Here is a 25,875-nt window from a genome sequence, read left to right on the forward strand (position 1 = left end):
TGGGCGAGTCTTTGATTCATTGAGGCACTTGGTTTGCATGGTGTCAGTTCACACTGGGTTCCTTAGCATCATGCTGCATGGGAAGAAAGCAGTTTTGAGGCCTAATTTGAATTTATAACAATAGGCAAGGGCTCAAATATAAAGCTATTTAAATTTAGAAGCTCTGTCCTTAGCTAAACCTAGGGTGCTAAAATATAGCAAGGGACTCAGAACAATGCTGAGTTTTACATATCAGTCTCTCTAACTGTGAACTCGGGCAGTACAGCTTACAATCGGAATCTATTTAACAATTTTCAGAGAGGTAACTGTTTAGTTCTTTGCAAGAAAAACAACCAAGAGTATTGTGGCACCTTAAAGACCAGTACATTTATGGCACAAGCTTTTGCGAATTATAGTCTACTTCATGGTTAAAGGTCTCCACTGGGAACTGGGAGTTCCCTTTCCTTTTGTGTATAGAAGTCAGAAAGGGAGGCCCTCTGATAATCTAGACCATGATGGGGGCAAAGAGTTAAGGTCTCTCTTTGGTCCTGGTCAGGATCCTATGCACACATCTCTTTACTTAAAAAAAAATCACATTTAAAAATAATATTGTTACAGTATAGGATTGGGGGGATGGCCTGGATGATATCCAAGCCTGTGATTCTGTGTCAATGAGGTTAGAATTTAAAAGAAGAAGTCTGCTCAACTGGTCAAATCTCTTCATTAAGATAATGTCCCTACCTGGCCCAGCTAACTACCTCCGGTAGCGTCCTAAAGAGGGTGCTGTGTTGCCATGGGAACAACTGAGAGATGCTGTCACGCCAGGGATGTCCAGAGTGAGGAATGAATACTTTATTGTCAAAAGTACATTTACAAGTTAGGGAAAGGCATGTCCACCAGTCCTACATACTCCTAGGTGTGCACCCAATGAGGCAGTTGCGGCAACAGAGAGGCCCCGCCCCCAACCTCAGCTTATGTATCTCCCCCATCCGAGCTGCGTGCAAGCAGGCGAAGACTCTGCCTTATGTGTAACCAGTTTCTGCTCCTCCCTCTTCCATCCTCTCCTGGTCCTGGGAGACAGTGGAACCAGAGTGATGGAGCCAGAGAAGGAGGTGTGGAGGCTCTTGATTCCACACCTGGCCTGGCACGTCTCTCCCTCCTCCTGCAACCTGTTCTTCACTCTCCAATCCTGCAGCTTCTCCTGCCTCTGCCTCTCATCTCTTGTCAGTTACAGGCTCCCCCAAATCACAGATTCCATCTTCCAAGACAGTCTCCAATTGTCCCGGTGCCCACTCACCAGTATCAAGCCACCAGTGCTCAGTGTCCAGCCAGTCCCTGACTGGTCGTGTTCTCTGGGCAGAGGGGTGGGGTAAGCACTTCCACAACCCCCTCACTTAATTGGAAGTGGTATCATTGTGAAATCCAAAAATCATTCAGCCAAGGGGCTAGCTTTTGTGTGTGATGTTTGGCTAATGCTGGACAAGACAGAGAGATTTGACTCTCTTGGTGGGCTGAGTCCAAAGCTGTGGTTGGGCGGAGACTAAGATCTGTTGGAGTGTTAATGCTGTGAGCTCTTCCATCCTAAGCTCATGTGTATATGTGTAAATAAAACCGAACTGCAGGTAAGCACAGACACCTCTGGAGGGTCTCACCTCTTGGAGATTGTGATGCATGCAATGATATATAGGGAGATGTGACCTTTGCTGAACACACTGCTAATGTGAGAATTCTGGATGTTTTGAAATACAAAGCATTTTTTCCACTAGCTGTTGATAAAAACAGCAAAGACTTCTTGTGATGAATGAATTATGGCACCAACACTTTGTTGCCTCTGCTGCAACAGGCTACCCCTCTGGTAGCTGTTAATAAAATCTCTGATGGCAGAGCTGACAAGTTTGCAATTTATGAGATGGATTTTGTCCCTCATGACTTAAACATATTTCCGTGTGCAGCTTTTCATTTCCTGCTTAATTTATTTACCATTAAAATTACTGGATGAGTAATTCCTCCTTTCTAGTTGGTTATTACACTGGATTTCTTCTGAATCATTTGATGAGCCATAATCCAAAACTTGCTTAAGTGCCATTTAACCGATTGAAATTATTGGGCGAATGGCTTGATGGTGTTTATGGAATCGGGTCAGTAAAGGTTGGTCACTTTGGGAAACTGAGGCAATGCCCCATCACATGGTGTTTAAAGTGTGGAAATTAAACGTTTTGCCCAAAATACGCCCCACCAACCTGCACTATTTCCTGTTCTCTGCTCTATCCTTCCATTTGAACTACTGCAGCCATTTCTGTCAATATCCCATGCTCTGGCCAATCAGCTCTTTCTACTGTTCAGCCAATCCCAAGCCAAAATATTGTTCCACCATCCATCTCCAGGCAGAATAAAAACATTCACATAGCTTCTGCTAGGGCACCCCAAGCACTTTGTATTTTTAAAAATAAAATCTTTATTTGTATCCTTATAAACAATCTAGCCAATCATGGCACAGATGTTAGCAGGCAGCTCCCCCCCCCAAAAAAAAAAAAACAAAACACACTCCCAAATTGCTTTGGACTTTTGACTCTGCAAAGTGCTGGCATTTTGGCAAGCCAAAAAAAGAATCATTCTTCCATTCTGAACATGTTCAGACCTGTTTCTTTGCTAAGCAGCCTACTGAACTGGAGAAAAAAAGGCATGTTTTGCTGAGACACCAGCCAGCAGGTCAGCAAAGCAAGTTTTTATTTCTTTTGTTATTATTGATTTGACTAGTGAGACATAGGGGGAATTTCTTCCAGCTGCTTCTGACTTCTTCTTTTCAAATGTATGGTGCTTATTATTTTTATAATGTGGTGTCTATTATTTTCAAATGTGTGATGTTATTTTTGTGCCATTTACAGTGGTACCTCGGGTTACAGGTGCTTCAGGTTACAGATGCTTCAGGTTAACAAAATCCGCTAACCCAGAAATAGTACCTCAGGTTAAGAACTTTGCTTCAGGATGAGAACAGAAATCGTAAGGTGGCAGCGGGAGGCCCCATTAGCTAAAGTGGTACCTCAGGTTAAGAACAGTTTCAGGTTAAGAACGGACCTCCAGAATGAATTAAGTTCTTAACCCGAGGTACCACTGTATTTTTAAATAAATGGTGTAATGGGGCCTGTTGTATGTTGAGGATAAGAACTACTTAAAATGGTGGCCCAGTATAAGACAATGGGAGAGTGCCAACCAGAGGCCTTTTTAGAATCTTCTTTTCAGGAGAAGCGAGGGGGTAACAAAAAAAGGCTGCATTAAAGATAGAAAATACTTGCAAAGTAAGTCCTATAAGGTGCCAGGGAATGAAATGGGAACCGTGTGTGTGTGTGTGTGTGTGTGTTTGTGTGTAGAGCATCTGCTCTAGAGTAGGGTTGGGTGAACTTTTCCATTTCATTTTCTCCCTGTTTCTGATTTTTCCAATATTAAGTTCAACTCCCTACATTTCCACATCAGTTAGACAACTTCTTTTCAAAAAGTCCTCATGAAAATCCACCTACGTTTTAAGATTCAGCTGCATTTAAAATTGTGGGTTGATTTTATTGTGTGCTGTTTCTGTTTTAAACTATTCTTAAATTTTAAATTGTTTTTAAAACTGTTCCTATATATTTAACTGTTTCATTTTTGTTGTTATATTGTAAATGGTTTCGGGATATCTCATGGGATGAGATTCATGCGTCAGGCCTGTGGCTTTGTAGGAAAAGGCATCACAGAGCAGCCAGAGTAGGATCGGGGTGGGCAGATTTGATGCAGTTTGCATTTAAAGACAAGCCTGTGTGTTGTTTTTGGAATGATGTTTGCTATTCTGAATGTCATATATTTTATAGTTGGCTGACTTTATTACTTTGAGTATATATCTATATCCATATCTATATTTACAGACAATAGAAGGTTATAAATCAACTACAGTAGTCAGCAACCCCACACTGACTTTTGCCATTAAAGGCAATCTTGAGTGAAAGATGGAGGAGGTGAGGAGAGGGAGCTGCTTAACCCTTTCTTCCTCGAACTGTTGCTTCTAAAAAAGTCTCTGGACCCATTAACTGCTTTTTGACCCTTTGAAGTGAAGCGCCCCTATCAGCGGGAGGAGACGATATTTGTTTATGGTCTTGGTGTACAGCAGCTTTGTATTAAATAAATGTATGTAAGCTAAAAGTCCTGTATGAAGTAGCCCCATGGTTTCTTAAAGCGATTTGTGGGCCGCCACCATAATTACACTGTGCATTTGGACTAAAGTAAAGGTAAAGGGACCCCTGACCATTAGGTCCAGCCGTGACCGACTCTGGGGTAGCGGTGCTCATCTTGCTTTATTGGCCGAGGGAGCCGGCGTACAGCTTCCGGGTCATGTGGCCAGCAGGACTAAGCTGCTTCTGGAGAACCAGAGCAGCACATGGAAACGCCATTTACCTCCCCGCCACAGCAGTACCTATTTATCTACTTGCACTTTGACGGGCTTTCAAACTGCTAGGTTGGCAGGAGCTGGGACCGAGCAACGGGAGCTCACCCCGTCGCGGGGATTCGAACCGCCGACCTTCTGATCGGCCAGTCCTAGGCTCTGTGATTTAACCCACAGCGCCATCCACGTCCCAGTGCATTTGGGAGTGTTTAGTGCATTTGAACTAAACACTCCCAAATTGTAAGCAAAAAACGTGGTGTGGTGTGACTCATGGATAGCCACGGAAAGGGATTTTATTGACCTGGCTTGGGAATAAATAATCAAGAGAGAGGGCGGGGAGTGGGGAGAGAAATGAACAAAGCATTTCAACTTTTTCCTCCCACCCTTTTTTCTTTATTTTAGAAAACAACCTTCAAACACCCAAGAATACTTTGTCTGCCCATCAAGAGCACTTGCTATTTCATACTTGATGTGGGAACATGACAGGAAAGTGACATAAATGAAGTCTTGAAATGAGACTCCTTTCCCATTAGGCTGATTCTTGAGAGTAGCACAGCAGTCTTCTCCATCAAATTTCTACCTCCCACCAGCAGTTCAGAATGCTGAATCTTGAGTCTGGATCTGTGATAGTCTGTCTCAAACATACAGAGGTATCCTGATATCTTACCACCCAAGCCTACCACCCACACAAAGCTGTGTCAAATTCCAGGGAAGGTGTGCTTAGTGCAACTTTTGGAAATGCCATCAAAGAAACAACTATAGAGTTAGCATGTTCATGATGTAAAAATCCTTTGGGAACCAATGGGGGAAGCCATGAACGGGGTTCTGCACACCTGAAGCAATGAACTTACATAAGTTTCTTATCAGAAAGGAGGCAGGGAAGAGCTCTATCTGTTAGTGCCACATTAATCTGTGAATGTAGCACTACCAGCTTTTGTCAGAGGTGACAGTGGGGAGACATGTGGAAGCGAAACAAGAGCACCTGATTGTATCAGTGCATTGCAAAAACTTTGATGGAAATCGTAGCATCGGGACGATGTTTTGCAGAATAGAGCACAGATCAGACACTGCAATCAGAGTGAGGCAAAGAGGGCATTTTCCTCCAAGATGTCTCTGATGTAAAAGGGTCGCCCTCCATTGTTACTAGTGAGTATTATACCATTAATTGTTACAATAAAAGCATAATAGTGAGAACCGATGCTGTGCCAAGGACAGGAAAGAGGGGGAAAGGAAAACATCTCTCCTGTGTCACTCTGAACTTTGGTTCAGGAAAATGTTCATTCCTCCCCCGAGAGGTGAGAAATCTGGAAGGCTAGAGACCTCACCTTGATCTGCTCCATTTATAACAGGCGGGGGTAGGCATTAATGAAGTAGGCTGGGGAAACTGGTGCACAGAAACCTCAACGATGTTGGGGAAAATGCTAGAGTCAAATACGAAGAATGTGGCAGTGTTTAGAGTAGGCAGCTGTTTGTGTACAGCATCTAATCCAGACTTTGCTAACCTGCTGTCTTCCAGATGTTTTGAACTTCAATTCCCATGAAGCCCAGCCAGCCCTGATGGGAGTTGTAGTCCAAAACACCTGGGGCCAGGTTGGCAAATCCATAACCTCAGTGGGATCAACCTCAGTCAGGTATTCTTCTGCATGTACACTTTTAAATAAATCTGCTGAGTTTATCTGTGTGCTATTGATGACCATTTTACATTGCTTTAAGTATACTGCTTAGAAGGCTTATGAAAATTAAGCAGTTTATATCATTTGTTTTAATAAAGAAAAAGGAAATAAACATCTTTCTTTGCCCCACTTCTTTTTTATAGGCCAGGCATAGGCAAACTTGGCCCTCCAGATGTTTTGAGACTACAACTTCCATCATCCATGACCACTGGCCCTGTTAGCTAGGGATGGTGGGAGTTGTAGTCCCAAAACATCTGGAGGGCTGAGTTTGCCTATGCCTATTATAAGCAAACTCCTGCAAGTGATAAGAAAATATATAATGCTGTATTAGTGTTAAAAGAAGAGCCCCGTTGGGTCAGACCAAGGGCTTATATAGCCCAGCATCCTGTACCTCATAGTGACTGACCAGATGCTTTTGGGAAGCTCACAAGCAGCACATGAGGACAATAAGCCCTTTCCCACAGTTGTTTCCCAGCAAACTGCTATTCCCTGTTGAAATGAAGGCACTCCAAAATGATGTCATCGCCCAGGACACTAATGTTGTGCTATGTTGTCTTTCTTCTGACAAAAGCATTTCTCTTGTGCTTCAACACATGTTGAAAACCAGTCTTGGCCACACAGCAGAAAATTTTGAAGGCTGTTTTGCTACACAGACAACTGTTGCTTGCATTCAACAGTCCCAGCAGCCAGGATGGATTGTCACTCATATGGAAGTGTCAAAAGCAACTGCCACAAATTGCCAGCGAGAAGCAGCCAAATATATTCACTTTCCTTCTAATTAATCTCATTTCTGAAGACTGGCACTCTCATAAATTGGTGGCTGTTTCAGTTTCCCAAAAGTTCTTCGGTAATTGGTGGGCTACTTTTCCTTTAAATTTCCTGACATCTGACCAAAAGAGAAGAGGAAAGAATTTCTGTCTTTGCATTCTCTCCACCTCCCCGTCTGCTGCCATTTGATGCTTTGGTCAGTTCAAGACAACCTGTTTATTGAGCATTCATCCTGACTGGTTTACACAATAGGAGCTTGGGCAACACAGTCTGCTTATTCAGTTTTCATTCTGATTTGTTTGTGGACCTTGCAGACCAATCAAATGATTGGTATTCCACACTTTCCAGTGCATCTCCCCATCATTTCATCATTTTCCTTATTGCAAATAATTTTTTTTTAAAGTGTTTATGTTGCATGAGAGCTCCAAAACCACTTTAATTGTGCAACCTGAATTTGCTGGTATGCTTCTGAATACCACCAACAAAACAGCAACACTCTGGAAGCAGCCAAAGCGCTCCTTTTACTGCTTTGAATCTTTTTTATTGTATTTTGTTATAAATGACAATCTTTTATTTCCTTAACAAAATTCCTCAGAAAACCAGTTACACAGGATCTTATTACCCGGCAATAGGATGTAGAAATGAATCTCCATTTCGTTCTCAGACTTGGATGCCCACCACCTATTCGCAACAAAACCCGAGTCCTTTGTCACTCCAGATATTTGTGCTTCAATTATCTTTGTGCTTACTTTGATCTATATATGGCTCGGTCTATCCCTCCTGCACTTCAAGAATTGATCATCTCTCCCTTTTTGTTGGTATAGTTTTAATGTGGCAAAAAAGACGACTTTTTGTAAACAGGTAGACAGCAAACATATCTACTAGCATTCACCCATACACCCCATTTTTAGGGCTGGTTCCACCATGAAGTTGTCCGGTTGGGTATCAATTTTCCTCATCTTTCTGTGTCAATAAAAACAATATTGAGCTTCTGTCCAAGAAGTTGTTGGATGGGGGAGGCTTTGATTAAGGTCCAAAAGTATCTAGGGGCAGCACTGCTCACTTTCACTCCTCTGCATAAAGACATCAAATCCAACCCCTGGTAATTAGATGGGATCAAAGTAAAATAAAATTAAAAAACTCAAGGGTAACTAGCATAAATGAACTTAATCACCAGTCTCTTTATACAGAAGCTAATGGCTGTGATGCCCATAGATAGAATGACAAGATTTATTACAAAAAAGATAAACTCTTGTAGCAAAGAAAAGGCAAGATTAAAAAAAAAGCAAAAAAAAAAGAAGAAGCTGAATATCAGATGTACAGTGGTGCCTCGGGTTACAAACACCTCGGGTTACATACGCTTCAGGTTACAGACTCCGCTAACCCGGAAATTTTGCCTCGGGTTAAGAACTTTGTTCAGGATGAGAACAGAAATCGTGCTCCAGCGGCGCGGCGGCAGCAGGAGGCCCCATTAGCTAAAGTGGTACCTCAGGTTAAGAACAGTTTCAGGACAGACCTCTGGAACAAATTAAGTTCTTAACCCGAGGTACCACTGTACAAAACATGTATCAAAATAGTACACAACCTATGAAGAAACATGCAGTAATATGAATAAAAAGAAGTGCAAGGGACCTTCATATATTGTGGATATTATTTTGATACATGTTTTGTTTATGGATTTACCCATTCCAGTTATTGTATTATGGATTTTGTACATCTGGTATTCAGTTTTGGGGATTTTTGCACTCTTTTCTTTATTAAAAGTTTCAATTTTTTTCTATGTAATAATTTTTGTTAGTATATTTATGTCCATCACAGCCATTAAATTTACCTTGACCTTTTTATTTTATGTTGTTGCCTTTAATAGTCAGGGATGATGATGATGATGACGATGATTCCTTCTTTTGGTTTGTTATAGATATTTAGCTAGGATTGCCTTGGAGAGAAGAGTTTACCTATCTTCCACCCCAGCAGTGCAGAATCTGTGGTCCACTGGATGTTGTTGGGACTCCAGCTGCCATCAGCCCCTTCTGTCAGCATGCACAATGTACAGGGATGAAGGGAGCGGGAGTCTGGCAACAGCTGGCCACAACTTCGTCACTTACCCCTGTAGCCACAAGTTGGTCATTTACCCCTGTAACCTGCCCCTTCTGTTTCTTTAATTGCACCAAGTATAACAACTGGGAGATGCACAGTACAAAGAAATAGTTTTCTCCATTCCACAGAAGTGAGTTCTTGCTTTTTGGACAACTGTAAGCCAGCTGAAGTAAGAAAACTTGACCGTTTCATAGGAAGTTGTGAAAGTGAAAAAGAAGAAATAATCCTTTTATTTGTTTTTTTGTTTTTTAAAGATGCAAATTAAAGGCAAAACAGGAGAACTGTCAAAGCAAGAAAGGAGATATGAGAGAAAGGAGATGAACATTCAGTAGGAAATTTCTTTGTTTTGGCTAAATCATATTGTCTCTTGCCTTGATCTGTAATATGCACTCCGCCTCCCCCATGCTACATTAAAGGAGGAAAGAGGAAAATAAATGATTGTGCTGTTACAAATGTTCCCTCTGTGGAAGCATTCCACCTTGCCAGACCGAACAATCCCCCATCTCCTGCATGTTGTGTTGGGCTTTCTTCTGACCACCACCCCCTTGAGCTATTTGGAGAGGGCATGTGGACAGGGAGAGAGCAGGGTAAGGGTTTGTTAGGTCAATCCCACCCAATGTATTTGATTTTTTGCTTAGTAATATTCTGTTCATTAGGGGGGGAAAGGGGGGGGGAATAAAGGGAACCCTTCTATGAACCAAAGGGGGAGGAGGGTGTAAATTTGAGTGTGTGCTGGAGAGCACCACTATTAATGCCACCACCAAGCATGCTGAGAATAAACTTGCGACCTCTCTTAGTCTGCAGCTTTGGAACCCATGGCTGCAAAAGCGACTTTGTGGAGGAACAAATCTGAAAACGGCACGTAGGATCCTGACACGCAATAACTGGGGACAGCCACTGTACCAGGCCAGAAAGGGGAAAGACCATGAGAGAGCAGCACTACAACACTTTGGAGAACACAACTGAGGTACTGATTTTTAAAGGTCTTAACTCATTTTAAGGAAAGTGTTTGGTTCTCTCTCTCTGGCCACCCTTAAAGCCTCAACAGTTTCTTCAGACTCTCTGAAACGAGATTCCACCCCTACCCACATCAACTTGTCAAGGAAAAAGGATTGGAGGCTTGTACAAGAGGAGTCCTGTTAGGTGGCATAGAAACAGGGAGACGCGTGATAACTGGAGACAGACGCTTTATGCCTTATGGAAAACATGCACACATACATATTATAACAAAGCTTGTAGCCCAGAAAGACACTGTGGTATCCACTAGGTAGCATGCCTAGTTGCACCCTGGGAAGAACTTCTGACAGGATTCAAGAGGCTCTCCATTCCTCCTGCTCATGCTGCATCAAAACTTGCTGAGGAAACCAGATTCTTTCTTTTGGGAAGGGGAGCACAGAGTGCCATTCATTGTCAGGAACGGATGTTGAAATATACTCAGAGTCGCGAAGTGATTTCATGCTCTTTATTCAGCTCATAGTGGTGAGGAGGAATGAATGAAAGTCCCCTCAAAGTATCTGCTTTATATACATTACTTACACAATGGGCTGCACATGATTGGCTAATTCCGGAATTCTACTGTAAGCCAATCAGGTTGTGGATTCACTTCTATCTGGAGCATGATTGGGTGGTTCCTGCCAACCAATCATACTGCTGCATTGTTCTAGGACCAATCAGACTGCTGCATTCTGAATCCTATTGTTCTAGGACCAATCAGACTGCTGCAGTTTGGATCCTATTCAACTCAATATATAACACCCCTCCCCTCTAAGTTCCAGTCCTTCCCGGGAGGTCACATTCATAGTCCTCAAGGTACGCCGGCAGCCTACGTGTGCGTTGCGGCCTGGGGTGTTCCCTGGTCCGGGGTTCAGGTTCTGGCTCATGTTCCAAGGATGCTGGCTGTGAAGGGGCTGTTTGGTCTGGCGCAACCGGCTCGCTCAGTCGTGGTTCTGGTTCCGGCATCCTTTCGGCCTCACAGGTCCTCTCTGTATTTACTGATTCTGCCTCTCCTGCTTGCCCCTGCTGCTCTATGGTCCTCACTGCCCCACTGTTCCCTTGGGACTCCTCTGACCTGTCCTCCTCCTCCTGGTTTTCTCCCGGGAATCGTCGCCGTATCTGGTCGCAGTGGCGGTGCCAGCATTGCCCCCCATCTGTTAGCACCTCGTACGACACGGGGCCAGTGACCCTGGTGACTGTGGCGGGTACCCATGCAGGGCCTGCCCCAAAATTCTTTGCATACACTGGGTCCTGGGCCTCGAAGGTCCGGGGGTTCCTGCCTTCCCCCACCACTACCTCATCCTGAGCTCTATCGGGGTGAAGGCGGTCCAATCTGATTGCAAGGCGCCGACCCATTAGTAGTTCAGTAGGGCTCCGGCCAGTCGTTGAGCTGGGGGTGCTGTGCTGTGCTAGAAGGAATGTGGCAAGGCGGTACTCCCAATCCCCTTGCGTCATGCGGCGAAGGGTGTCCTTGGTGGTCCGCACCATGCGTTCTGCTTGGCCATTGGTGGCAGGGTGGAATGGCGCCGAACGGATGTGGCGGATGGCGTTCTGCGCTGTGAAGGTCTGGAATTCTCCTGACATAAATGCAGTCCCGTTGTCTAAGACGAGAGTGTCAGGGAGCCCGTGGGTTGCAAACAGCCTGCGTAGTACCCGGATGGCTGCAGACTTAGAAGTGGACGGTACCAGTGCGACTTCCAGCCATTTGGTGTAGGAGTCCACCACTATGAAGAATGTTTTCCCCTGAAAGGGGCCAGCGAAGTCCACATGCAGGCGTGACCATGGTGCTCGGGCAAACTCCCAGGACTGGACTGGGGCCCTTGGGGGATCTGGGCGGGATTCTTGGCAGGCCTGGCAGTGTTTGACCCAGGCCTCTATCTCTCCGTCGATCCCCGGCCACCGCACATAACTCCTGGCAAGGGCCTTCATTCTTACTACCCCTGGGTGTGTCTCGTGTAGGGCTGTGAGGACCCTTTTGCGGAGGGGCTGGGGAACAACAACCCTGCTTCCCCATAACAGGCACCCCTTGTGGGCCGACAGTTCATGTTTGCGGGTTGTGTAGCCGGCGAATTCTGGCCCGGGGCTGCTGCTGGGCCATCCCCTCCATACCCAGTCCAGGACCCGGGAGATGACCCTATCTTTCTTGGAATGGTGTGCAACTTCTTGTGCCTGAATGGGGCGGTCGGGAAGCAGCTCCAGGCTCATAACCTCTTGTGCAGGTGCTGGGTCGGGGCCTGTTTCCGGTAGTGGTAGCCTGCTGAGGGCGTCCGCATGGCCCATCGCCTTCCCAGGGCGGTGAATCAGTGCATACTGGTAGCTGGCAAGGAAAATTGACCACCTGAGGACGCGAGGAGACAGCACTTGGGGGGTCTGCTTTTCGGGGGCAAACAAGCCAAGCAACGGCTTGTGGTCAGTCACCACGGTGAAGGGCCGCCCGTACAAGAAATCATGGAATTTTTTTACTCCCTTCACGATTGCCAGACCCTCCTTGTCGATTTGCGAGTAGTTCCGCTCGGTTGCGTTGAGTGTCTGGGAAAAGTATGCCACCAGTACCTCTCTTCCATCCGGGAGTTGGTGTCCCAGGACAGCGCCAATGCCATAGGGTGAGGCGTCGCATGCTAGCACCACCGGCAGCCTCTCGTCGAAGTGTGCCAAGACCGAGTTTGAGACAAGCAAGTCCTTGACTGCCTGGAATGCGGCCTCCTGGCGCTGGCCCCACACCCAAGGGGCCCACTTGTCCAGGAGTCTGTGTAGGGGCTCCGCTACCGCTGCCTTGTGGGGAAGGAAGGAATGGTAAAAGTTCAATAGTCCCAAGAAGGCCTGAAGTTCAGTCTTGTTCTTGGGCGCTGGGGCATCACAAATGGCCCGTACCTTGTCCCCAGTCGGGTGGACCCCTTCTGCGTCCACCATAAATCCCAGAAAGTCCACCTGAGGCACTCCTAGTAGACATTTTTCCCGCTTCACCTTGAGACCCGCCGTCTGGAAACGGTGCAGAACGGTGCGGAGGCGGTCCTCAAACTCCTCTGGTGTGGGCCCGGCAATCAACACATCATCGAAGAAGGGGGTGACACCAGGAATCCCTTTAAGGAGAGAGCCCATTAGATTCTGGAATATGCCTGGTGCCACGCTGACACCGAATCGCAGCCGCTTTACCCTGAACGCTCCTCTGTGCGTCACAATCGTCTGTGCCTCTGCTGTGGCCTCATCTACTGGCAGCTGTTGATATGCTTGGGCCAAGTCCAGCTTGCCAAAAATTTTCGACCCAGCCAGGGTGGCAAGGACATGGCTGACCACTGGAACTGGGTATGCATGGGCTGTGAGGGCCTTGTTTATGGTACATTTGTAGTCTGCGCAGATGCAGACCGAACCATTAGGCTTGACGGGTGTGACGATTGCGGTTTCCCAGGGGGCATTAGGCACCGGCTCCAGCACTCCTTGCTCCACGAGTCGGTCCAATTCCTCGTCTATACGGGGTTTCAGGGTGAACGGGACCCGGCGGGCCTTGAGCCTGACCGGTCGTACTGCGGGGTCAAGTTGTAGAGCAATGGGGGGGCCCGTATACTGTCCCAATTTCCCATCGAAACCCCCCGGAAATTCCTTGCATATGGCGTCCACGTCCACTTGTAAGCTCGTGTGGTTCACCCCGGTGACGGCTAGCCCCAGTGGTCCAAACCATGCCAATCCCAGTAAGCTAATGTAGGGGCCCTTGACCACAAGCAAGTCCAGTTGCCGCGTCCGCCTTCGGTATTGCACCCTGAAGGTCCCCACCCCCATTGTGGGGAACTTACGTTTCTGGAAGTCCCGGAGGGTGAATGGGGCCGGCCTGAGTTTGGGACCCCAGTAGGACACAGTTTCCTTAAGATCCTTGCTGAGATTATGGATAGAGTTGAACCCGTATCAAGCTCCATGCGGCATGGGGCCCCCTCTATCTGTACCTCCACATAAATTTTCTCTACGTTGGGGTGGGGCAACTGGTATACCTGGAAGTCCGTGAGCTCCGTCGAGTTGCCTTGGTGCGTTGGGCCCCGGGACCTGGGGCTCTTGGATTGGTCATCTGATGCCTGGCGTCGCGTGGGCCGAGCCCGACACACCCGGGCGATGTGTCCCAATTTTCTGCACTGCCTGCACTCTGCGTTGCGGAAACGGCAGGTCCTCCTCTCGTGACTTTCTCCACAGCTCGCGCAGTTCCCTCCTTCTCGTCGAGGCAGCTGTGGTATGTGGGCTGCTTGAGTGCGCTGCTGTACTCGGTGCACCTCCTCCCTGTTGGATCCTGAGTCGTCGGTGAGGTCTTCGTGGTGGACCCTCGGTTGGGACGGCTGGCTCGGCCGTGCCTCTTGCGTCGACCTCTCGGCAGCTTCCGTTGCCAGGGCCTCCTCCAGAGCGACCTGGAACGTTAGGTTCTTCTTAGCGTAGAGGTGTCGTTGCAGCTTCTCATCCTTCAGGCCACCGACGAGGCGGTCATGAAGCATGTTCTCTAGCTCTGAGAAGTTGCAGAACCGGGCAGCTTGGCGGAGAGAGGTCACAAACCCAGTTATGGTTTCCCCAGGGGCTTGCCGCTTTGCGTAGAAGGCATTTCGACGAGCCACCACTGAGGGCTGTGGCGAAAAGTGCCCCTTCAGCTGTTCCATTATTGTTTTGTATGGAACAGTAGCAACGTCTTCAGGCGCAAGGAGAGCCCGGGCGATTTCAAACGTCTCCTCTCCGCAGACGCTGAAGAATATTGCCCTCTTCTTGGCGTCTTCTTCATCGGTGACCCCTTTGGCTTCTAGGAGGAAGGTGAAACGGGAGGCGTACGCTTCCCAGTCTCCAGATGCTGGGTTGAACGGCGAGAAGCTGCTGTCGGTTGCCATTCTGAGTTCCTTGTGTCCCGGAGCTGAAGCCTCGATACACGGTGCGAGGCAGCGGTGCGGCAGGTGGTGGTGCTGCGGTGCTGTGTGTGGCAGTCAGCTCAGCAGGATCCCACCTACGTCGCCAGTGAAATATACTCAGAGTCGCAAAGTGATTTCATGCTCTTTATTCAGCTCATAGTGGTGAGGAGGAAAGTCCCCTCAAAGTATCTGCTTTATATACATTACCTACACAATGGGCTGCACATGATTGGCTAATTCCGGAATTCTACTGTAAGCCAATCAGGTTGTGGATTCACTTCTATCTGGAGCATGATTGGGTGGTTCCTGCCAACCAATCATACTGCTGCATTGTTCTAGGACCAATCAGACTGCTGCATTCTGAATCCTATTGTTCTAGGACCAATCAGACTGCTGCAGTTTGGATCCTATTCAACTCAATATATAACAGATGTGCTTCACCACTGATTCTCACAGTGCCCCATGAGGTAGTTAGAGTATCATCACCCCCTCCCTGCTCCCAAGAGTAGGAAACATGTTCAAGGCTACAAAGAAAATCCCTATCGAAATGAAGCCAAAGGGGAAAAAACCTCTGAATCTGCAATTAACTCCTGCTTCTTCTTCCCATCACAAGATGTTCTTATGGCTTCTTCAGTCTGCGAGCTTCAGGGAAATGTTGCCCCCCACCCCATATAATGTGAAGGGTACCCAGCTTCATATTACGTCTGATGGGTGCTTAAAGCCACGAGGATGGTTATCTTCCAGCTAAAAAACAACAACCCGACTGCTTGTAGGATGGAATCTGGAATCTGACTCATATAAAAATGTGTGTAATGTGGTGGGCAGCTTTAAATGATGGTGACAGGATAGCCACCCAGTGGCCCTAGTGCTTATTCCAGCATCCATGTGCTTCATGTCTGATTCTGAACCCTACCGAACACAACTTCTTCTTTCAAGGAGCCCTTCTTAACCCTATCAGGGGGTTGTGTGTGTGAAGCGGGAGGGCAGCATTTTAAAGGGAAAGAGCTACACAGGCCTCTGCTACAGCTCCACACAGAATGGTCACTACCTGGGACTGTTTTTCCTTAAAACCAAGCAAAGAAACATAGAAGGGGAGATGCATGCAACCACATTTAATGTTTTAGTCCAGCTCTTAAAAGAGCAGTGTGGGATTGTGACAGGCAGAAGCCACCAGTCCTGTGCATCCCTGACAGATGTTGAATCTGCCTTCGGTGACAAACTGTGGGGCTCATCGACAGTACCTTCCACACTCCCTGTGAAATGTTTTCGTTGGTCTGCAGTCATGCCACATACCAGTCAATGATGAGCAGTTCCGATTATGCCAATTAGCTTTTTGTAGACTATGCCATTTCCAAGATGTCAGGAAAATTCAAGGCTGATTCCACATGACGCCAATGATTGGAACTATGCACTGCATAATAAAACTCTTGCCTTCCCCCCTTTGCACTTTCCATATTCAAAGGGAATACCCATCAGAACACAAGAAACCCCAAATATGGGTTGCTTCCTATTCCCTTAGGCCAGTCATGTTCAAACTATGAAACTGGATGCACACTTCTCTCCGTCAAAAAGGAAACTGATCCTCTCCAGTTGTGAGACAAAGACAACTGTTGACAGCCCAGTCTGCATTGTTCTCTCCTGTGTCAAACTCAAGGGTCAAAAGAGATGTGATTGGAGGCTGATTTGTACCTTTAAAGTCAGATCTGTTGCAATCATGCTAGAAACTGGTGGGGTAGAGAGTCTGGTTTTCAACAGCAAGCAGAAAGTGTGGATAAGGGGCACCCTCACAGCATAACTCCCTACAGCCTCTGTTCCAGGTACTTTCCCCTTAGTTAGGTTCCCGTGTCAGAACTGAGCCCAGCTGAGAGGAGAGAGGCTGCCATGGGGCAGGGAGAGAAGGGTCTGGACTCCATCTTCACCCACCTGCCCCCATTTTCATTTCAAAATCAGGATTCTACCTTGGTTTCTCAATGATAGCAGCTGTTCTGGGTTACTGTTAAGATACAATAATCTATCGCTCTCATATTTAGGGTGGGGTTTTTTTGCCCCAATGGTTCAAGCAAATTAAACATGGGCATCTTGGCTGATGTTGTGCTTTCTGGATGGGACTAAAATGGAGCAAAATTGTACGGGAGGAAATTCCAATGAATAAAGGCTTTCCAATATTGTCAATAAATTAATTAGCACTAGTCACACATACTCTGTGTAGTTGTCCATATTTCATTTATTAGGGAAGAAGCAAAATTTCACTTCCTTCTGAGACGTACAAATTGACCTAAAGTGTTCTGAGGTGGAGAAGCTCATATCTCCCCCAACAAGCTGTTGTGTGCCACCCATTACTGAAGCAATGTTTTCAGTGGATTTAGGTAGGTAGTAGTTCTGTTGATATTGGGCTAAAACATCTCAGCAAAATTTCCTGATTTTTGTGTGGCCAAGAATACATTTTTAAAATTATTATTATCATCAGTAGGTCACAGATCTGAATTGGTTTCCCCCCTCCTTTTGGCATCCTGATGGTGTAAGGGTTTTTTGTGGGGGTGTCATTTTAATTTCCCTACTTTTTACCCAAGTTGATGTCCAGAGGGTTTAAAGTGACTGAAAGAGATAATGAATCAGTAGAAGCATCATGCAAGGATGCAGAGTTGGCAGTGAAAAATGCATATAACATTTATAAATTTATAAAATTGTTTATGGCTCTCTGCTGCACATTCAACTCCAAAACATTCTTCATTTAGCCTATGTCACATCTCTATTGACTCAAGTCAGGGATGTGGAACTTGTGGCAAGGGATGATGGGAGCCAAAGGCCAACAGCACCTGGAAGGCAACAGGTTCCCTTTCCCAGTGGTAAAGGCATGGAACTCAGAGTAGCACCTGTTTACCTTGAATCTTTGGAAGTGTGGTATAGGTTTTTTTTAGTTGTCCTTCCTGTATCATTAAGCGTTTTGTGCTTTTATTTTTTATTGTTTTATGGGTTTATGCTTATTATGTATTATCGTGGTGATTTTGTTTTAGTTCATGTAACCCACCCTGGGACCTTGGGGCAAAAGGTGGGTAAGAAATATTAGTCAAAAAATAAAATAAAACCCTGGCTGTAGCTTTTGTGGCTGATAAATACACAGAGCCTGCTGCCACTGATGCTGCCCTACCCGTAACTGTTATTCACCTGGAATATTAAGGTCTTAACAACTTATAGGCTTGCTAGGCAGTGCTCAACCTCCATATGCTTAATGAGTTAATCAATTAAACATATGCAAATCAGCAATGGGTGAGTGGTTTTTTTCTCTCCTGGCAGAAGTGGGGACCTCAGGAGGACTGGTAGTATCATTAGAGGGTGAGGACTGGTGGGAAAGGAAAAGTCAAAAGGTAAATGAATATGTTTTGATTTTCCACTTTGGAAGCAAATATTCCCAACAAAAGTAGCTTTAAGGTTTCCTCTCTGGGCAGCATTCCTCATATGTATCAGATGAGTCACCAATTGTGCTTAGAAAGATAAGTTCCCTGAAAAACGGATGGTACATCCAGAAAACACTGATCCCATGTCCTGCTGAGTTCCTACAACTGACCTGGCGAGAATGACGAGGGTCACACCCACACATTTCAAGCACGCTCATACAACTTTAACAATCATGGTCCCCTCAACTAAAGAACCCCCAGAACAGGGTGCTGAGAGTTCTTTGGAGACCCCTCACAGAGCTACAGTTTCCAGCATCCTCAACAAATGACGGTTCCCAGGATGTGAGCCAGGTTTGCAGGCTGCTGCCTGCATTTGGATGCTACTGTACTGGTCCTTGTGAAAGAGAAGTGGAACTGATACTATTCCATTGCTCCTTACTCTATACATGGGACCTGTGCAGGCCAGACCCCAAGGGATAGGCCAGGGTTGGCTTCACATGGGACACCACAACGGGGGACGAGAATGGCCTAAGGTGCATTGTATTAAGGGTCCATGATGTCCAACATGGACAATCAGGACTTTTGTGGCAGCAAGTACCATCTAAAGTGGCCATGAGACAGGAAACAATGAAGGAATACTTTGTGCCAAGCTCCTTTAAGTGTGTCATTCCCTCAAATAGTTTAGGGGGGGCACAGGGACCTCGGCTGCTGGGAGTTGGCTCCTATGCTTCCTTGGTTCCTGCAGGGGGCACAATCTTGGGACATATATATATATTTAAAAAAACCCAAGCTGAAATCATGCTGATTATTCAGGTGAATTCAGGTGCTGAACTGGTCTTCTGCATGTATCCAGATTGTGATTCATCACGTCCTGATTCAACCCCTGCTTTACTGATGTGTTCAGGCTGTGGTGACTCACAATCTAGGTAGATGTCAAGCATTCAAAGATTTGCTTCAGTGTACACAAATCTGGTGAATATGCCAATTTGTGTGGATCGAAAAATAACAGTGACAATAATGATAATCCACTGTAAGATAAGGCAGCTTCACCCGGGATACTTCAGCATTTAGTGTTACTTGTGGAAGTACCTGTGGAGAAGGGAGTGTACCGGTATTCTCAAATTTATTCAGCGGGTACCCGGCAAATATACCAGTGTGATTATGGTGGCTTCTCCCAAAGAATCCTGTTAATTGTTTGGTCAGGGTGATGAGGTCTCTCTTAGCAATTTCTAGTGTGACTCATACTGCTAGAATTCCCAGTGTTCCTTGCAAAGAGGGACCCATTCAACCAGTTTTACAGTGCGCTCCTCCTGTACATGTTTCTGAGAAGTTAACCCCCCTGTGTTCAATGGGACTTATTTCCAGAAAGATGTGCATAGGATTGGAGCCTAAATCCACAGTGTGGATTAGACTTGGGACTTCCATTTGTTTTTTGAGTGCAAAGTTTTGTGGCTTAATACCTAAGACAGGTATCCTCAACCTTCGGCCCTCCAGATGTTTTGGACTACAATTCCCATCATCCCTGACCACTGGTCCTGTTAGCTAGGGATGATGGGAGTTGTAGGCCAAAACATATTGAGGGCGGCAGGTTGGGGATGCCTGAACTAAGTGGATGAGATTGTTTCCAGGAGCAGCTAGATTACAGGAAGTAAATTTAAAAGCAGGAAAATCACAGGGGCTTATGAGAAATCACCGATACAGAGGTGCTGGAGAATGAGGTGGAAAAGCCAAGTAGGAAATTCAGTAGGGGACAATCCCATTTTGAAAAAATCTGCAAATAAAACACACGAATAATTCTTTCAGTGGTAAATGTCATAAATCTTCCCCTACCTAGTGCCCTCCAGATGTTTTGGACTACAATTCCCATCAGCCCTAGCTAGCACAGATGCACTGATTGGGGCTGGTGGGAGTTGTAGTCTAAAAAAACCAGGCTGGCATAAATCATCCACCTTGTGCTTTGGACATTGATTCCTACAAATGTTTGTGGCTCAAATGAATTTGGCCCTCCCCTCAAAAACATTGAAAAATTGTAGTGTTTGAGGAGGGAGCTAAATCAGGAATTTGTACCTGTTGCACGTTTGTTTGTTGTTTTTTTTTAAAAAAAACCTGGGCAGAGTGTCTTTACTCATATAAAATAACAATAGCAATAAACTGACTGCTGTTTCATCTTGAACACCCTGTGGTCACACAAAATAGCATAGGGCCACAGAATAATTTATGCATTCAAATACTTGAACCCCATGGTTAATACAGTTTAAAATACTCTGGCTTCCTTGCTTCCTTCCTATTCAATGTCTGCGTATCTACGTGGGTGTTTAAAAACTTACCCATTCATTCCCTTGCGGTAAGACCAGCTGTCCCTCTCTGCTCCCCACCCCACCTCAGCCCACCAGCCTCTGCCCTAGTTCAGTTTTTGTAGTTCTGTATTGCACTTGCTTTGTTGTACTTTCCAGCGACTGCAGAACCTCTTCAGCCGCCTCTCAGCTGTGTGTGCAGCTCTGCCTCTGCCACCATCTTGGCTGGCCAAAGGCCTATTGTGCTCCTGGTGCAGCTGCAGAGGACAAGGGGGTGGAGGGTGGGGGGAAAGGCACGCCGTGCCCCCTCCGCTTGTGAGTTCCTCTGCCACTCCGCGTTGCATTAAGGCCTCCTTAATTCCTTTAGCTCAGACCGTCGTGACTCTCATGACGAGCTCTCTGTTTGTGCTAGAGTGGCTTCTCTGTTCGTGAGGCCTCAGGTGGCTGAGTATATGCAAGATGGTATAAGCACAGTGGTGGTCAGACAAGGTGCCCGTGGTGTGGCCAGCTCCCCGAGCCACACTCTCGGCTGGAGCAGAGTTGCTAGTGGCACCACCAGCGGAGGATGAATGGTTAGTCTGAGAAGAGGTTCGTTGGTTGGTCCTGGTCCCTGTTTTTTGATCCTCCAGGTCCTTTGTTTTGTCATAGTTCAGAACTTTCCACTGTTGGTTGACTGCTTGCCACCGTTTAAAAATCCTGTAAACTGAGGGTCCTTCATGGATTATTAGACCTGTAGAATAAAAAAGAGTGTGTGGATAGGAGAAAAAAAAAGAGAATCTATTAATTTTTCACTGACTCATCATCACTGCACACACACCTCTGAGAGTCACCTAGGGCCAACTCCATGTACATACCCCACAAGTATCCTAGAAAAAAATGGAAAATCCTGTTTTTTATTGTGAGAGAATGGGGGCCATTTTGGTTGCCATAATCTCACGTGATTTTGCGGTGCGATTTCCCCCTGAAAAAACACTTTTTCGGGGAGGCAATCTTGTGTGGTGCTCCCAAACATGTGTTTTAGAGCGCCGTGCTCCAAAAAAGGCTGGTTGTTGTTTTTTTAAGGGGGGGGGCGGGTGCAAAACCACGTGAGATCATGTCGACCAAAATGGCTGCCATACTCTCGCAATAAAAAAACAAGAAGATGGTGTCCAGGAAGGTGTCCCGGATTGGGCTTCAAAGTGTTGGAGGGTACACATGCCCCATGAACATTTTTTGATATAGCTTTAGGGGGCACATCTTGCTCTCATTGCCGCTTAACACAAAGTGTTAATATTTGGGAGAATGGCCTGCTCCAAGTCCCATCATCATTCTAAAATGATAAACAGATTTAAAAGACCAACAACAGTGTATGGATTGCCTGTCTGGATCAGACCAATCTCCACCTCGACCAGCCTTCTTGAGCACAGACCTTCTGACAAATAGCTGTGACCTGTGAATGGCCTGAAATGAGCGTCCAAAGCACCCAGGAATTCCTTCTTTGTGGAATTATATTTGCTGAGTCTGTCTATAAAGAGAGCAGAACTATATGTTATGTTGAGGGCACTGGATTGGTTGCCTGCCTCAGGCATCTGGTGGGCTATTGTGTGAGGAGATGCTGGACTAGATGGGCCTTTGGACCACTCCAGCAGCTGTTTACCAGGAGAGATGAGACAAAAACAAGGTCAGGGCTCCATGGATCCATCAGTAGGAGCATTGCATTGATTCTACTGACCTCCACACTGCTGCTTCACCCCTCCCACTAAGTGGCATGGACTCTGCTGCCAGAACTGCTGCTGCTATTGCTCTGCCTCACCCTGGCTAACATGAGCATTTGTTAGGGATGATGGGAGTTGTACTCCAGCGACATCCGAAAGGTCACAGGTTACCCCATCCCAGGTTTAAGCCTTTAGCACAAACTTTTCCCACACCTAATATTAAGAGACAAGTGCAAAAATAGTATGCTGGCTGCCAAACACAACTTATACTGTGATTCAGAGGGACACATGCATATGATCTGCTGGTCTTCCACTTTGCCCAAGTGGACTCAAGTACATCTGCAATTTGGCAGACCCCTTTGTTTTCAAAGATCAACAATCAATCGCGGGAGTCAAATATTGATGCTGAAGGTCAAATGTTTATTGCAGAATGAACGCCAGCACCCTCACATTTCTTTTAAAAGTTTGGTGAGGAATCCTGACCTCAATTATTTAAGTTCAAGTATATGACCTCAAGAGTCTGCCTCACTGGATCATGAGTCAGATGTGGAAAATTCAATTCATTTCAGCCTCAAAGCTTATCACAAATATTAATGAGAAGGCTGATTCAAGAGGATTTTTTTTAAAAAAGTCTGTTTGTTTTGCTTTGTAAATTATAAGTGTTTATGATCCCATGCAATTAATAAAATGATGTTGATGGATGGGCCAGTGCATCAACCGTACACCTGTTTTCCTAGATAAATTGTGCTTCAAAATATTTACTATAAGTGCAAAAATAAGTTTGTTTTCCTTGGCAGTTGCTGGGATCCAAATTACTTATTGATTTCCCAGCATTGAGCTCAGGAAGCTGTAAAATTAAAAAGGAACCAAGCAGAGGACTGGGTGGGCAGATGGAAATAATGCAAATGCATCTGCAACTTTAGAAAGCTGAGGAGAGAGCAAGGAGGGACTCAGAGAGTAATTTGCAAGAAGCTGTAGGATTTCATCAAAATAAATTTGAGTCAGTTGGAGTTATGCAGATGTGTAACGTTTTCTGTGCGGTTGTTTAATTTTTTCTTGAGTAGCCAGTCATTTTAATTATTGTTTTGTACTGTTTTTAATCGTTTTTGGATTTCTCTTCATTACCCTGATATTCTATGAGAGGAAAGTAAATAAATATGTAAATAAGCAAAATGAACAGGGATGTGGATCTCTCATGTTATTCTAAGGTGTGGATAACTGAGTACAGTGGTACCTTGGATTACAAACACCTTGGGTTACAAACTTTGGGTTACAGACAAACTTTGGGTTACAAATTTTGGGTTACAGACTCCACTAACCCAGAAGTAGTACCTCGGGTTAAGAAGTTTACCTCAGGCTGAGAACAGAAATCGTGTGTGGCGGCACGATGGCAGCGGGAGACCCCATTAGCTAAAGTGGTACCTCAGGTTAAGAACAGTTTCAGGTTAAGAACGGACCTCCAGAACAAATTAAGTTTGTAACCAGAGGTACATGTGAACATGTCTTCTACTGAATCAAATCAATGGTCCATTAAGCCCAATAGCTTTTCAAGTATGGAAGTAGAGAACTTTTCAACCAAAGATGCCAGAAATTAAACCCTTCCATTCCAGAAGCCTGCTTCCCCGCTGTGCTGCATACATGTCAGTTCCAAACTGTGCATATTTACATTTCTCAACAAAATATGCAGAATTTGCCATCAGGCCCCTTCAATGTATCTTGGCAGGAAAAGATGTGGTTTAAACACATTGTGTTTGGGTTTTAAAAAAATAAAAATTAAGTGTCTGGGCCTGAGTATGAAGTGTCAAGAGAAAAATAGGTGGAGTTTGTAAATTAACCTTTGAAATACACATTTTCAATACACATGTTTCAATGGATAGAACTCAACAAATTGTGATGAAAATCTGAAAGTCACAATCTAACAAAGTTAATTATGCTTAAAGCCGATTGAAATCAAAGGGCTAAAGTATGCTTAGCATTGTGTTGGATTGCCATCATTAAAATGTCTGTAGTGTTGTGTTCTGCTGTACTGGAACAAATGAAAATGAAAGCTGCCTTTAACTTAATTCTAACACAATCACAATATGCCCTTAGCCTGTCTGGTTCTTGGTATGACGTCTTTATGTGGTTCAACAGGCTAAAATAATGGCTAGGATGAAACTAGTGGGGAACCGATTCAGGACAGACGAGAAGAAGGGAAACTGTGGAATTCACTGTCATAACTGGCTTTAAGCAGGGATTAGGCACATTCAGTGGAAGACAGGAGTGCCTGGCGTGCTCTGGTTCATGGGGTCACAAAGAGACGGACACAAGTAAACAACTAAACAACAACAACAGGCACATTCATGGAGAATGACTCCATCAATGGCTACATCAATGGAGAATGACTAAATCAATGACTACATCAAAGGAGAATGACTCCATCAATGGCTACTAGTCAAGATGATTATATGCAACCTTCAGGCAGTACGTCACTGAGTATGTCATTTTTTGAGGACCAATGGAGGTGGGAGTGGGTAGGAGCCAGTGCTTTCATGTCTTGCTTGTGGGCTGCCCAGGGATATTGCCTGCCCACTGCAGGCAACACGATTCTGGACTAGATGGACCTTTGGCCTCATCCAACCGAGCTCTTATATTATTGGAACCAGTTTGATATGGTTAATTAACAGCCTCTCCAGATGACCAACTTATTGAGCATTCACTCAGATTTGCTAGCACAAATCTGACAATATCTGGCCTTTATTGAGCATTTGTTCTGATTTGTTTACGGGGTGGTTATACAACAATGAACACTTGCCTTGCATTTATTCTGATTGGCTTGTGGGGCTTTTCTTACACATCTTTCCATTAGTCACTGATCAAACCCACACTTTTCAATGCATTTCCCCATGCCCTTCCAAACCATGAAAGGTCCAGTTCTTTTTTTTAAAGTGGATTTGTTGTGCTAGAGACTTATCATTCATTTTACTATTTGTTTGTTTATTTACTGTTATTTATTTATGTACTTATTTGCTTTCACAAACCTAAAGATTTACGTTACCAAGGCACATCACTGCACAAATGTGCAGGTGACATTGCAGATGTGACTGTACGTATCATTGCATCAAGAGATGTTTTACTGATGTGCACGTCTGCTCCTGCACATTGCTGAAATAATCCTTCTTACCCCCGAAACTAAAATTTATACAGTTGTACATACAATCACAACAAGATTGCTTTTCTTTTCTTTTCTCTTCTGGCAGTGTTTCATCAATTCACTCAACTGCACAGGTGCAGCAGAAAAACATAATAAATAAGCACAAGAGGTGATTTTTAATAAAACATACTACCTTTTTGAATTACATATTGAATATATTGAAGAGCAGACTTTTGAACCTTGGTGTGAGTCTCAAGCACATTCAAGATGCATTTGAAAGCAATGGCAGCTCTTATTGTTGCATTAATATTTATGAAATTATATAGTCAGAGAGAGAGAGAGAGAGAGAGTGGCCTCCAAGGACTCCACCATGAGACTTGAACCAATGGCTTCAAGTTACAAGAAAAGAGATTCTGACTAAACATTAAAAAAAAAACTTTCTGAAAGTAAGAGCTGTTCAATAGTGGAATGGTCTCCCTCGGGAGGTGGTGGACTCTCCTTCCTTGGATGCTTTAAAGCAGAGATTGGATGGCCATCTGTCATGGATGCTTTAGCTGAGATTCCTGCATT

The 25,875-nt window shown here is 45.2% G+C and overlaps 1 protein-coding gene and 1 long non-coding RNA gene across 3 annotated transcripts in view; both read right to left on the bottom strand.

Moving 5' to 3' along the window:
* LOC310749485 overlaps nt 1-25,875 on the bottom strand; it is a 465,633-nt gene that overhangs the window by 86,923 nt on the left and 352,835 nt on the right. The window lies entirely within an intron of this gene.
* Nucleotides 16,996-25,875, bottom strand: part of MARCHF4 (membrane associated ring-CH-type finger 4) — a 113,895-nt gene continuing 105,015 nt past the window's right edge. For both annotated transcript variants that reach the window (XM_083585773.1, XM_083585772.1), the window contains exon 4: nt 16,996-21,208. In XM_083585773.1, coding sequence (XP_083441899.1) covers nt 20,847-21,208 — 362 coding nt within the window. In that variant the 3' untranslated portion in view covers nt 16,996-20,846. The remainder of the gene's footprint in view (nt 21,209-25,875) is intronic.

Source organism: Podarcis filfolensis, assembly GCF_964270895.1.
Source record: "Podarcis filfolensis genome assembly, chromosome: 1".
In the NCBI taxonomy this organism is placed as follows: Eukaryota; Metazoa; Chordata; class Lepidosauria; order Squamata; family Lacertidae; genus Podarcis; species Podarcis filfolensis.